The sequence below is a fragment of the Podarcis gaigeae genome, assembly GCF_964106915.1.
Source record: "Podarcis gaigeae genome assembly, chromosome: W".
Lineage (NCBI taxonomy): Eukaryota > Metazoa > Chordata > Lepidosauria > Squamata > Lacertidae > Podarcis > Podarcis gaigeae.
The window spans coordinates 10,653,545-10,668,387 of NC_139695.1; the positions used below are offsets into that span (position 1 = coordinate 10,653,545).

The window sequence follows — 14,843 nt, forward strand, 5'->3', positions numbered from 1 at the left end:
ACATAACAGCCTGCACCACAAAAATCACAGATCCACAGCTTCCTGGCCACTCCATGGCCCCAAAACCTGGTTTTGAAGCACGGATCCTCATGGATCCTCATGCTCTTTGCTTTCTAACAACGAAAACTCACTTTCAAATCACATGTCAGAGCCAGGGGCACAGCCTGCACCACAAAAAACTCAGATCCACGGTTTCCTGGCCCTACCATGGCCCAGAAAAATTGTTCTGAAGCACAGATCCTCATGGATCCTCACGCTTTTTGAATTGGGCCACCCCTAACTCACCGTCAAATCACGCATCATGTCCAGGGGCACAGCCTGCACCACAAAAAACTCAGATCCAAGGATTCCTGGCCATACCGTGGCCCAAAAAACTGGTTTTGAAGCCCAGATCCTCCTGGATCCCCACACTTTTTGCATTGGGCCACCCCAAACTCACCGTCAAATCACACATCATGCCCATGGGCACAGCCTGCACCACAAAAAACTCAGATCCACGGCTTCCTGGCTCTACCGTGGCCCAAAAACGTGGTTCTGAAGCATGGATCCTCATGGATCCCCACGCTTTTTGCATTGGGCCACCCGAAACTCACCATCAGATTACACGTCACAGCCAGGGGCACAGCCTGCACCACAAAAAACTGAATTGGCTTCGCAATCTTTTTCAATATGTTATTATCATAGTATGTATATTAATTTTGCTATGTTGCTTCATCCAATGCATCCCTGGTCTCATACGCCTTTGGTCTCAGGGCTTTTCTCCTCCTCAGCCACCCAATAAAATCATTGCTGCCTACTTTGCGAAATGGCAGCACCAACAGTAAACATTAGGGGAGATGTGGGCAGACTTGTTTCGGGCATGCGCTGGCAAACCACGTATCCCGAAGTATTCTTTGTCCCATTCACCCTGAAATCACATAACAACATCGGTGGGCAGACTTATTTCGGGTATGCGCTGGCAAACCACGTATCCCGAAGTATTTTTGTCCCACGCACTTTTAAATAAAAAAGAAAGGAGGAGATGAAGGAAAGCTTCACTTCTGCATATGATGCTGCGCAAACCGTTCTAAGCTGAAACATTCCTAGAATGTTCAGTTCACATTGAGTTCGTACCTGACCTGTTCTTAATGCATAGTTGACCACATCTACGGATGAATGCTATATCAATCACTAGTAAAAGTTTAATAAGGAGGTTTTCACGCCTGTCCAGTTCTGTCTTCCCTTTCCCACCTGTAATGGTTGTGAGGGGTTACTTGTGCGTAACCTTACTTCAGTTCAGTTAGTTTGCTTGCCCCAACCATGCTTAGGGTCGGAGCTCGCCCTCCGTGACCTGTTAGTCACTTGCAGAATCCGAGAGTGGGCGTCTCTTGAACCTCTTCCAGCATAAAAGCTGTTTGACCCCGAGTCTCCTCCTATGTTCTCTGCGCGGAACGCGTCTGCGCAAGTAAGGGGAAGGCAGGGGCGTCCCAGCGCTCTCTCCACTAGTGTCGGGGGAAGGGTCTCGGAGCCCTGTCACCAATTCCTCCATCTCCCTCTCTTCTCTATGGGTGTTACGCTGAAATCCTTCCCCCCTGCTCGTCCCCTCTCCGGCATCGCTGGGTAGCCCTGCCTCCGTTTCTCGCTCTGATGGCAGTTCCCTGACACCACCCTTTAATCTATTGGTGATTAATGCCTATATGCAACCCTTTGCTTTGTACTTGTGTTAACCAATCAGCAACAATCACGTATGTGGCAATGCTGTAATATTCAATAAAAGGGACTCCCCGAGACATGCTCGGGAGATGCCTCCCATATGACGCTCACCACTTGTCTGTCGTTATTTCAACCCAACAGCCTGCACCACAAAAAACTCAGATCCACGGCTTCCTGGCCCTACCGTGGCCCAAAAACGCGGTTCTGAAGCCCGGATCCTCATGGATCCTCATGCTTTTTGTATTGGGCCACCCCAAACTCAATGTCAAATCACACATTATGCCCATGGGCACAGCCTGCACCACAAAATACTCAGATCCACGGCTTCCTGGCAACTCCATGGCCCAAAAACCTGGTTTTGAAGCACGGATCCTCATGGATCCTCACTCTTTTCGCATTGGGCCAAACCAAATTCACTGTCAAATTATATATTAGAGCCAGGGGCACAGCGTGCAGCACAAAAGTCACAGATGCATGGCTTCCTGGCCACTCCATGGCCCCAAAACCTGGTTTTGAAGCACGGATCCTCATGGATCCCCACACTTTTTGCATTGGGCCACCCCAAACTCACCGTCAAATCACACATCTTCCCTCTGGGCACAGCCTGCACCACAAAAATCACGGATCCACGGCTTCCTGGCCTTACCGTGGCCCAAAAACTTGGTTTTGAAGCACGGATCCTCATGGATCCTCACGCTTTTCGCATTGAGGAACCCCAAATTCACCCTTTATTCAAATATCTTGTACATAACCACAGATTTGACCACAAACATAATGGATCTCCTGCTTCGTGGACCTGGCCGGATGCTACCCTGGATATATTGGCCAATTTTTAGGTGGGTGTGCTGGGATGGAGGAAATGGAGTTGGCTGAATCTCTATCCATTAAAGATGGGTGTCCAGTGGCTGGGCCAGAATGATTTCGGTTCTGTTTGCCCAGTGGCGTAGCATGGGGGGTGCAGGGGGGCCGGCCGCACCGGGCGCAACATCTGGGGGTTAGGGTTAGGGGGCGCAAATCCACGGGTTAGGGGGCACAAATTACTTGCCTTGCCCCGGGTGCTGACAACCCACGCTACGCCACTGTGTTTGCCAGCTCCCAGCTCTTCATGGGGCGCTATAGTAAGCTGTAGCTACAATCAGGAGTCCCAGTGTGATCCTGGGTGCTTCTGTCTCTATGGAGGCATTGGTCACAAATGTAGCCAAACTGGCATTTTTTAATCTATGTCAGGTTAGGCGATTGGTACCGTACCTGTCCCTTTCCAACCTAGCCATGGTGATCTATGCAGCAGTCACCTGCAGTCTAGACTACTTTAACTTGCTCTACGCCTGAGCCGGGGAGGGCAGGGTATAAATGTGATAGAGAGAGAGAGAGATGCAGGGCTACCCTTGAGACTGCTCCAGAAACTCCAAATGGTCTAAAATGCAGATGCATGAGTTCTTACTTGGACTTTGTGGAGAGCCCACATTCAGTTGGTTGCTCATCAGCTGGATTGGCTCCAGGTGGAGTATCGAATCAGAGTCAAGGTTTTGGTGCTAATCTTTAAAGCCCTATACAGTCTGTGACCTTTCTTATCTGTGGGAATTATCTTCCATTTCCCCCCCCCCATGAGTGTGATGCTCATCTAACAGCAACCTACTGGTGTTCCCTGGCCCAGAACATATCCAGGTGTCCTCAACCAGAGTCAGAGCCATTTTGGTTGAACGCTTTGTCTAATGAGACCAGGGCTCAGCGCACTCTATCTCAGTTCCCTCACTTGTCATGGTGAGTGGGCTTGCACATTCCTATGACCCTTGTGAGCGAATCCATCAGGAATCTCGTACTCTCAGCAGGGTCACCCAAGGCAGTAATGTCAAAGAAAATGAAATATGCTCAGAGTCCTGTAGTGATTTCATGCTCTTTATTGCAGCTTGTAAAACAGTGACTGGATTTCCCCCCAAACCTCAGGCTTTTATATACATTATTTACACAACGAGTCCTGTCTGATTGGCTGATTCTGCTTCCCTCCTGGAGCCTGATTGGTCTTTTCCTGCAAGCCAATCAGTTCTTGCATTCTAGGATCCTACTTGCCTATTGTTCTAGGATCCAAGCTTAGTACATAACAGGGAAGGAGCTAGACAAAGAATGATCCAATAAGTCCTCAATGGCAGAACAGGCGGGTGATAACAAGCGGTGTGTTGCAACGGCTGTGAAGGTGGATGAAGGCTGCAGCAGGTAGGATCCACCAGTTTGTCGTGACTACTCATGCCATCAGAACAGAGCCCTACTGTGAAGACTGTGCGGTTGGTCAGTGTGCACTGATCTACAGACATAAAACAAATTCACACACAGGCGTCTTCCAAAACCCCAACCCAACCTCCCCATGGTGATCAGCAAATGGCTACGGGGGCAGGAATGTGAAATCTGGAAGCCCCTAGTCATGAATCGACACATGGGCGGTGGATTCAGATTCAGTCGTTCTGACTCAAGGAACGAGGCAGTTGAGCAGCTCGGCAGCTGTATCCATGACTGAGCAGCCCTTTTTAGAATCCACTCTGCTCACCCCGAAAAGGGGGAGGGGCTGGAAATGGTGCCCTAAACATAGTCTGCCTCCCTTTTTCCCTGACTGGATTACCGTGCCCAGTGGGGTCACCACCCAGGGATAGTAAAAGACAATTGAACTTTGGAACATGGAATATATGGACTTTGTCAGATAACACAGACAGTGAACGTCCTAAACACAGAACTGCCATCATTGCAAGAGAGCTGCGATGTTTTAACATCGGTTTAGCACCTCAAGACTCTCAAAGAGCAGGCAAGGGACAATTGAAGGAAGAAAAAGGAGGCTACACATTTTTCTGGAAAGGTCTATCTGAACAAGAACATTGAATACATGGGATAAGCTTCGCTATGAAAAACGACCTTGTGAAGCTCCTCTTAGAAGTCCCTACTGGCATTAATGAGCGACTCTCAACCCTTCGAATAAAGCTCACAAAAAACCAACAGGCTACTATTATAAACACTTATGCACCAACACTGGATGCCGATGAAGACATTAAAGAAAATGTTTACTCTCAGCTGGATACCATCCTGTCAGAGATGCCTAAGGAAGATAAAATTATTCTCCTGGGTGATTTTAATGCAAGAGCTGGGCGAGATTTCGATCTGTGGCCTGGGACTATTGGGAAAGAAGGAGTTGGCAACAGCAACCAGAACGGAATCTTACTTTTGACGATATGTGCAGCGCACAACCTTGTTGCGTGGCGATTCCCGCCCCCTCCCACAGATGGAATGAATAAAGACACCGGACACAAGAATTAAGGTTAAATGGGCGAAAAATGGCCACAACTTTATTGATTACAGGTAATCAATTGATTACAGGTAATCAATTGATTACAGGTAATCAATAGGCATTGGCCCTATCAGACTAACCGGTATAACCGGGAAGGGTTAAGCACCAACAGGGGGAGCCCCCGAGATGCACATCCCTAGGCGCTCCCCAAGGGGTTACCGCTCGGGAGCGCGCTTTAGGCCCTAGCCTCCATAGGTTTCGGACAAGGCGACGCCCCCCGGAGTCCTTTAACAAATTACCCTTCATGATTTTGGGGGAGGTGATGGCGCTCCTCCCCCCCAACTCATTTGCAGAACAATACCCCTGTCAGTGCCTAACCGCCAAAACCAAAGGTGTTGTGACGTTTTGCTACGAGGTAGGCGAAAAAACCAAGTGGCTTTCAAAATACAGCCAATTACCCAAATGGAAAAACTCCTACCAGGCCCCTTGCGGCGACCAGCCGAAGCCCATAGCAAAGTCCAAATGCAAACCTAGAGGGTGGGTGGGTGGGAAACCGCAGCTGCTGAAAGAAAAGAAAGGGGCGAGCACGGGCTGCCCCAACCTTAAATGCCCCCTATTAATCCTGCCGCGGCGCCAGCCGATTGGCTGGCACAGAGAATGATGAATATTGATGAGCCAGGGAATCCCCGAGTCCCGCGGGGCTGCAGCCAGCCCCGCGAGAATGTAGACGGGGGCGTGAGCCCGCAACCCCCCCTCCTTATGTCAGGAGTGGCCTTATTACCAAAACACTCTTTTGACAGAAAAATAAATTTAAAACTTCATGGAGGCATCCTCGGTCAAACCACTGGCACCTCTTAGACTATGTTATTGTCCGTGCTAAAGATCAATGTGATGTGCTCCTTACCAGAGCTATGATGAGTGCCGACGACTGCTGGACAGATGACCAACTAATACGCGCCATGATGGCTATCAAGATTATACCTCAACGCAGGCTTCAGGGAAGAAAACCAAGCTGCAAAGCCCTTCAAGTTCCCATTAAGCGGGATTGCTTCCAAACGACTCTTAAGGACCATCTGCTTTCAGAATTCCCTGATAACATCGAGGAACACTGGACCAAGCTAAAAACATCCATTATTGCAGCCTGTGAACAAACTATTGGATACCAAACCAAGAAACACCAGGACTGGTTTGATGAGAATGACAGTGAGATTGAACGCATGATTGACAAGAAAAGGAAGGCATTTCAGATCTGGCAAAGAGATAGAAACTGTGCCACTAAGAAAAAAAACCTATGCCAATGCTAAGAACCAGAGAACTAAAAAACAACTGGTGGATAAAAAAAGCTCAAGAAATCCAGCACTTAGCCAACATTCATGATGCACAGTTTCTTTAAAGCCACAAAGACCATCTATGGACCAATAAATCATAGCATATGCCCCCTACGCTCAGCAGATGGTACCACACTTCTAAAAGATAAAGAAGCTATTGCACTGTGCTGGAAAGGACACTACCAACATCTCTTTAACCACAACTCCCCCATAGCTGCTGAGGTCCCGCAAAAACAAATTGGAGATGAGCTTGCAGTATCTCCAAATCTGGGAGAGTTGTGTACAGCTATTAACCAAGTGAAAAACAACAAAGCCAGTGGACCTGATGGGATACCTGCTGAAATCTTCAAAGTGGGTGGAATTCAACTTACACAACAACTTCACAAGCTCATCAAAAAAATCTGGGAGAGAGAAGCGATCCCAGCAGACTTCAGGGATGCCAAAATTATCAATCTCTTTTTTAAAAAGGTGACAGAACTGATTGCGGAAACTATTGAGGCATCTCTCTATTAGCTGTGGCCGGCAAAATTCTTGCAAGGATCTTAGCAAACCGTCTCTTAACATTATCCGAGGTGACCATACCTGAATCCCAAAATGGTTTTCAGCCTTCTAGGGGGACAGCGGACATGATTTTCACAGCTCAACAACTTCAGGAAAAATGCAGAGAGCAAAACCAACCTTGGTACTCACACCATGCCACCAGTTCTAGTGGTGCATCCAGCACCTCAGGGGCTCCCCTTGCTTGCTTCTGAGAAGAACTGGCTCTGCATTCCATACAAAATGTTGTTGTGCCTGCTGTTTGCTACAGAGACTGAAGATTCCTTCCCCCAGGTTTTGGCCCTGCTCAAGAACCAGTTAAGCACTTCCATGCCCCATTCGTTTAAAATGCAGAATAAACTTGGCCCTTCCATGAATCCCATTGAAATCTATAACATTATTCGGTTGTGTCTCAGCATATTTATGGGAAATGTCACTATTACAAAGAGTTTGGAAGAAGAGTTTGGACTTGATATTCCGCCTTTCACTCCCCTTAAGGAGTCTCAAAGCAGCTAACAATCTCCTTTCCCTTCCTTCCCCACAACAGACACCCTGTGAGGAGCGGTATGTGGAAGAGCGGGGAAGCGAACCCAGCTCACCAGATTACGAGTCCACCGCTCTTAACCACTACACCACACTGGCTCAAAGACTAATAGATGGCAGCACCTTTGGCTTAAAAAATAGCAACAATATCTATCTAATGGAACAGTGCAGTGTACTGGCTAGTGACATAGAATCATAAAATAATAGAGCTGGAAGAGACCGCAAGGTCCATCTAGTCCAACCCCCTGCCATGCTGGAACACACAAGCAAAGCACTCCTGACAGATGGCCAGCCAGCCTCCACTTAAAAACCTCCAAAGGAGGAGACTCCACTACTCTCCAAGGTGGCATGTTCCACTGTCCAACAGCCCTTACTGTCAGAAAGTTCTTCTTAATGTTTAGGTGGAATCTCTTTTCCCATAGTTTGAATCCATTATTCTGCATCCTAGTCTCTAGAACAGCAGAAAACAGAGACTTCCGGATTGGCTGCCTGTTCTGCTGGAAGGGAGCTCTTTCGCTTGAAAGAGCACCGGTGCTTTGAAGGTCGGGGAAACCGCTAGAGTGACGCGGTACCCCATAACTGAAAAAAAAAATGTTGAAATATACATTTATTAAGAAACCAGAGGCCTTTTTTCTTGGAATAACAGGTTTAGAATTGCCCAAGAAAGATGTTAAATTATTTTTGTATGCCACAACGGCCGCCCGAATATTACTTGCTAAAAATTGGAAAACACAAGAACTACCAACAGTGGACGATTGGCAGATGAAGATGATGGACTTTTCGGAGCTAGCTGACCTGACTGGAAGAATCCGCGACCAGAAAGAAGAGGAGTTTCAAGAGGATTGAAGGAAATTTAAGGACTATTTGAACAAATATTGTAATATAAAAAATTAGAAATTACTTGAAAGAAACAAATAGGCCTAGGATACGTTAAGTTATAATTAAATAAATGGAATTTAGAATGTTAAGAAAAGTGAATAAAATGGACTATAATTGGAAATTGTTTTAGTTTAATAAGGATATTGGAAAGCTGTTACTTTTAATTACAGTGGTGCCCCGCAAGACGAATGCCTCGCAAGACGAAAAACTCGCTAGACGAAAGGTTTTTCTGATTTTTTAGCGGCTTCGCAAGACGAATTTCCCTATGGGCGTGCCTTGCAAGACGAAAACGTCTTGCGACTTTGTTTCCTTTGTCTTAAAACCGTTAAAACCAAGGGTGCTTTGCTTGAACAGCTGCAGTTGCGACTTGACTTCGAGGAGCAAATGTTAGCACGCGGTTTGGTAGCCTTTTCTCAGACTTTGCACATTTTTGAAGCTTTTCCAAAACTTTTCCAGAACTTCTTTTGCATCCATTTGGTAAGTTAAACTTTTAAAACTTTTTTTTGGGGGGGTTGGATTTTGGGTTGGGGTGTTTGGGATTCAAGGACTTGGTGTTGGGGGGGGGGGTTTAAGAGAATCTGGGAGCTTGTGGGGAATTTTTTTGAATTTTTTCGATTTTCTGTGACCATTGGGCCATGTTGTTTTTTTTTGGAAAATTTTTCTGGGTTTGAATTTCTGTGTGCTGGGTGGCTGGGGGAACAGTTGGTGGGGTTTCTGCAGGAATCTGGGAGCTTGTGGGGAATTTTTTTGAATTTGTTTGATTTTCTGTGACCATTGGGCCATGTTGTTGTTTTTTTGAAAATTTTTCTGGGCTTGAATTTCTGTGTGCTGGGTGGCTGGGGGAACAGTTGGTGGGGTTTCTGCAGGAATCTGGGAGCTTGTGGGGAATTTTTTTGAATTTTTTTGATTTTCTGTGACCATTGGGCCATGTTGTTTTTTTTTTTTTTTAAATTCTGGGTTTGAATTTCTGTGTGCTGGGTGGCTGGGGGAACAGTTGGTGGGGTTTCTGCAGGAATCTGGGAGCTTGTGGGGAATTTTTTTGAATTTTTTTGATTTTCTGTGACCATTGGGCCATGTTGGGTTTTTTTGAAAATTTTTCTGGGTTTGAATTTCTGTGTGCTGGTTGGCTGGGGGAACAGCTGGGGAGGGGTTTGCAGCAGTTGGGGAGGGGCTGGGGGAACAGTTGGGGAGGGGTTTGCAATTTCTGTGTGCTGGGTGGGTGGGTGGCTGGGGGAACAGTTGAGGTTTTTGAAGACTTTGGTGATTTTTAAAGCTTTTCCAAAACTTCTTCTGCAGCCATTTGAGGTTTCTGAAGACTTCGGTGATTGATTGTTGAAGCTTTTCCAGAACTTCTTTTGCATCCATTTGGTAAGTTAAACTTTTAAAACTTTTTGGGGGGTTTTTTGGATTTTGGGTTGGGGTGTTTGGGATTCAAGGACTTGGTTCTGGGTTTTAATTTCTGTGTGGTGGGTGGCTGTGTGCTTTTGAATTTTTTGGATTTGAAGGACATCACTGTTTGTTTTTTTTCTTTTTCTGAGTTTACGAAGGAGCTGTGCTGCCATGGGACCCAAGAAGACTGCTGCTGCAGAGGCCGGCGAGAGGAAGAAGGAGAAGGTGACGCTGGAAATGAAGAAGGAGATCATCCGGAAGCACGACGGCGGAATGCGTGTGACGGACCTCGCCAGGGAGTACAGCAGGAATCCATCAACCATCGGGACCATCCTGAAGATGAGGGAGAAGATCATGGCGACTGATGCAGCCAAGGGAGTCACCAGGATCATGAAGAACCGGCCAGCTGTTCTGGAGGAGGTCGAGAAGTTGCTGCTCATCTGGTTAGAAGAGAAGCAGCGTGCAGGGGACACAGTGAGTGAGGCCGTCATTTGCGAGAAGGCCAAGGCCTTGCACGCAGACCTCGTCCAGGATCAGCCAGGAACCTCAGGCGAGCCAGAAGTCTTCAAGGCAAGCAGAGGTTAGTTTGACTGGTTCAAGGCAAGATCTGGAATCCACAGCGTAGTCAGGCATGGAGAGGCTGCCAGTTCTGATGTTCCTGCGGCTGAAGACTTTGCAGCAGAGTTCCTGGAGGTTGTGAAGACGGAGGGCTACGTTCCACAGCAGGTCTTCAACTGCGAAGAGACCGGGCTGTTTTGGAAGAGGATGCCCAAAAGGACTTTCATCACTCAGGAGGAGGCCAAGTTGCCTGGCCACAAGCCCATGAAGGACCGTCTGACCCTGCTCTTCTGTGCCAACGCAAGCGGCGACCTGAAGATCAAGCCCCTGCTGGTGTACCACTCGGAGAACCCACAGGCCTTCAAGAAACACAAGGTCGACAAGGAGCAGCTGAGTGTCATGTGGCGATCCAACAGCAAGGCTTGGGTCACACGTGTGCTGTTTGTGGACTGGGTCAATCTTGCTTTTGGCCCTGCTGTCAAACAGTACCTGCTGGACAACAACCTGCCGCTGAAGGCTTTGCTTCTGATGGACAATGCTCCTGCTCATCCTAAAGGCCTTGAGGTGGACTTGTTGGAGGAGTTCAGCTTCATCAGCATCATGTTCCTGCCGCCTAACACCACGCCACTGCTCCAGCCGATGGATCAGCAGGTCATCGCCAATTTCAAGAAACTCTACACCAAGGAGCTTTTCAGGCGATGCTTCGAGGTGACTGACTGCACCACCATCACCCTGCGGGAATTCTGGAAGGACCACTTTGACATCATCACCTGCTTGAAGATGATCACCACGGCCTGGAACGGGATCAGCCAGAGAACTTTGAATTGCGCTTGGCGCAGCCTGTGGCCGGACTGTGTGGCACCAAGTGACTCTGATGCACCAGAGTCAACAGTGGTGCAGGACATTGTTGCCTTGGGGAGGACCATGGGACTGGAGGTCACAGAGGAGGACATCAGCGAGCTGGTGGAGGAGCACGACCACGAGCTGACCACCCAGGAGCTGGTCGAACTGCAGGCAGAGGCTGCGCAGGAGTGGGCCTCGCTGGAAGAGAAGGAAGCAACTGGGGAACGGCTGTCCTCCGAAAAACTGAGGGACATTTGCCAGAAGTGGAAGGAGGTGCAGACTTTTGCAGACTGGCACCACCCTGACAAGCACAAGGCACGTGACCTTGGGAACAGTTATGATACGACGGTCATGTCGCCTTTCAGGGAGGTGCTGAAAAGAGGGATGAAGCAGCAGACTATGGACAGGTTCTTCAGCAAGAAGCAAAGAGTGGAAGAGGAGCCTTCTTCGAGTGGTCCCCCAGAGTCTTAGAAAATGTACTGTACACTTTGTTGATTTTTAAATGTTTTTCTGTCATGTTTAGAAACTTAATTTATTTTTCCTTCAATTTTTGAACTGATCTTTACAGTATGTGTGAGTTTAAAGAGCAGTTAATAAACTATTGTTGTACCAAATTTGGCTTTGTTTGGACTTTTTTTGACCATAGGAACGCATTAATTGATTTTCAATGCATTCCTATGGGAAACCGTGCTTCGCAAGACGAAAAATTCGCTAGATGAAAAAACTCGCGGAACGGATTAATTTCGTCTTGCGAGGCACCACTGTACAAGGAAACTCAGAAGGGAGGGATTTGAGGAAGTCAACCAAGATGTTTAAAAGGTTGGATTTGTGAAGAATTAAGTGTGTTGTTATTGTTTATCTGTTTATTGTCCCCCCCCTTTCTCGCCACATAGGGCTTGGATTCCAGACCTTTTACATTTTGGTCACCCTCCTCTGGACATGCTCCAGCTTGACAATATCCTTCTTCAACTGTGGTGCCCAGAACTGGACACAGTATTTCAGGTGTGGTCTGACCAACCAGAATAGTGTGGTAGCATTCCTTTGCTTGATCTAGACAATATACTCCTATTGATGCAGCCCAGAATCGCATTGGCGTTCTTAGCTGCCACATCACACTGTTGACTCATGTTCAGCTTGTGGTTGACTAAGACTCCCAGATCCTTTTCACAGGTACTGTTGTCAAGCCAAGTGTCCCCCACCTGTGCATTTCATTTTTTCTACCCAAGTATAGTACCTTACATTTCTCCCTATTGAACTTCATATTGTTGGTTTGGCCCAGCTCTCTAGCCTATTCAGGTCATTTTGAATTCTGAACCTGTCCTCTGGGGTATTAGCAACCCCTCCCAGTTTGGTGTTGTCAGAGCTGCCCCTAGGTCCCAGCTCACAGAGGACCAACGCCAGGCTGTCGTTATGTACAAAAGTCTTTATTGAAGTTCAGTTTCCATTTCAAAGCCGCAGCGCGCAGCTCTACGTCTTAAACCCTAGACCGGCGAAGCTCCGTCTGAATCTCCTCCCCTCTGACACCAGTTTAAGATCCTAGCCCTGCTCCACCTCTTCCTCTCCTCTCTCCTCCTCTGGGTCCTCCTGCCCGCTGGGGCATTCACCATTCTGGACTCTTCTGACGCTGAGTCGCCTGACTCCTCCCCCTGCCTCCTGCGGGCTTTAGGACCTGGTTCCCAATCCTCGTTCTCTGCTGTCCCGCGCTCCTGTACATTTGAACTTGGCTCTCGCGCCAACCCCGTGATCCTCCTCCTGACCGTTACACTGCTTCTATCACTGCTTCCTTCCTTCTGGAAGCTGGCTGTACGTGACCTCCCCTCCGTTGCCTGACTCTCCGATGTAGGCGTGGTCAACCCTGACTCATCTTCTCTCCCTGGTGGTGAATACGCTGGCCCCGATACCTGGGACTCCTCCCCCCCACTACGCTCTGGTGGGGAAGCTGGTCCTGATCTCCAACTGCTGCTCTGGGAGTCCCCGCTGGCCCCTTGTTTCTGGATTGTCCCCCTTGGGCCCCCCCTTGCCCTGGCCACCGGCGCCCCCTTCTGTGAATCTTCCGATTCGCTGGAGAGGCTCATGGAATCTCTCGGGCTACTGTCATCTTCTCCTACGCTGCCCTCGGATTGCTCCCCCTCGCTCTCCATCTCCTCCCTTCCCTGTGCTCCCGCTCTTGAGTCCCTGACAGGTGTCATTTGCAAATTTGATTAACATGCCCTCTATTCCATCATCCAAATCATTTATACAAATACTGAATAGCACCAGGCCCAGGACAGAACCTTGTGGAACCCCAATAGTCATTTTTTTCCAGGATGAAGATGAGCCACTGATGAGCACTCTTTGGGTTTGGCCCGTCAACCAGTTACAAATCCACCTAACAGTAGCTTTGTCTAGCTCACATTTTACTAGCTTTTTTGCAATAATATCATGGGGGACCTTTTCAAAGGCCTTACTGAAGTCAAGGTAAGCTGGTACAAGGGAAAGCAGGATTGTAATTACCGTAAAAATTACTGATCACTTTGGATCAGCAGTCTCAACCTAACCTGCTACATGGGGAGAGCCACATGTTCCTTTGGAAGGCAAGTGGAATACAGTGTGATATACTGACAGCTGTTTTAAAAGATGTAACTGTAACTTAAAATCCAGTATCAGAATAAAAGAAAAAAAGATGATCCCTGTGTGGATAGTCAAGTCTGCATGATGGGGCCACCTCCAGTGACCATGTGGCCTGATATAAGAGGATTCTAAAATCAGTCCTGAAAGTAGACTGATTGAGAATGACACACGCATAGCTTTTGCTCTTCCATTAACAGGGTGAGCTGAAGCAAATTCTTGTCTCTCTTTGGGCTTAGCAATATTTCCTACAGCATTCTTGTTGAAGGGCATTGGAGAGTTAGGTGAGGGTCACTTTTCTGTTTTTCCATCAAGCCCCCAGACAAGAATGCTACAGCATCAGCCCCAAACACTCGTAACAAAAAATACTCAACGGAGTTAGGGCTGAGGGTAAGGGAAGTACAGTCATCATCTTTCCAGTCCTCTAGAAGCTGACCCTTTTGGTCATTTTGGTCACGGAGCCAAATCTCTGTTCCCAACTTTAAAGAGTCTAAACAAGTAAAGAACAAACTTGCCCTTTACATACAAAAGCCCTGAAATTCAGCCCATTGGGCAACTGATCATGGGGCTGGGAGGAGGGAGGTAAGGACTAGCACCTTCTCTGCCCTCCACCTCCAACAGCTACACCTGAAAGTTTCATGATGGGGTTCAATTTGAGAAGCTGAATGTTTATAAAGGCACTTAGCCAATTTCTGCCACGGAAACTCTTCACAGAAACACTCTGCAGGTTCAGCCCCCAAAAGAAACTGCTCTATGGTCTCTGTGTTGGGAAATGGGAACAGATCTTGCTCATCACCAACCTTCCCTCTGCAAATCAGTATCACTATGAGGCTGAACTGAACAGCTTGCTCCAGAGTTTTAAGAGACACGTTTCTGTGGTGTAGTGGTTAAGAGCGGTGGACTCTAATCTGGTGAGCCGGGTTCGCTTCCCCGCTCCTCCACATGCAGGCTGCTGGGTGACCTTAGGCCAGTCACACTTCTCTCTGAACTCTCTCAGCCCCACCTACCTCACAAGGTGTCTGTTGTGGGGGTGGAAGGGAAAGGAGATTTTTAGCCACTTTGAGACTCCTTCAAGTCGAGAAAAGCAGGATATAAAAACCAACTCCATGGATAAGAATTTTATGGAAAAGGACCATCCCTGTCATGATGATGAAAACTATATGTTTGGATTTTGCTGTATTATACCAACCTGTGGAATA

The 14,843-nt window shown here is 47.8% G+C and overlaps 1 protein-coding gene across 1 annotated transcript; it reads left to right on the top strand.

The window, feature by feature from the left end:
• Positions 1–8,730: 8,730 nt before the first annotated feature.
• On the top strand, positions 8,731–10,221 carry LOC310836042 (putative CENPB DNA-binding domain-containing protein 1; the record flags this gene model as incomplete). The annotated part of the gene is made up of 3 exons (XM_083720978.1): positions 8,731–9,322; positions 9,544–9,619; positions 9,795–10,221. Exon 3 carries the CDS (start codon positions 9,808–9,810, stop codon positions 10,219–10,221), a length of 414 nt encoding a protein of 137 aa, XP_083577104.1. The 5' UTR covers positions 8,731–9,322; positions 9,544–9,619; positions 9,795–9,807.
• Between the last annotated feature and the right edge of the window lie 4,622 nt (positions 10,222–14,843).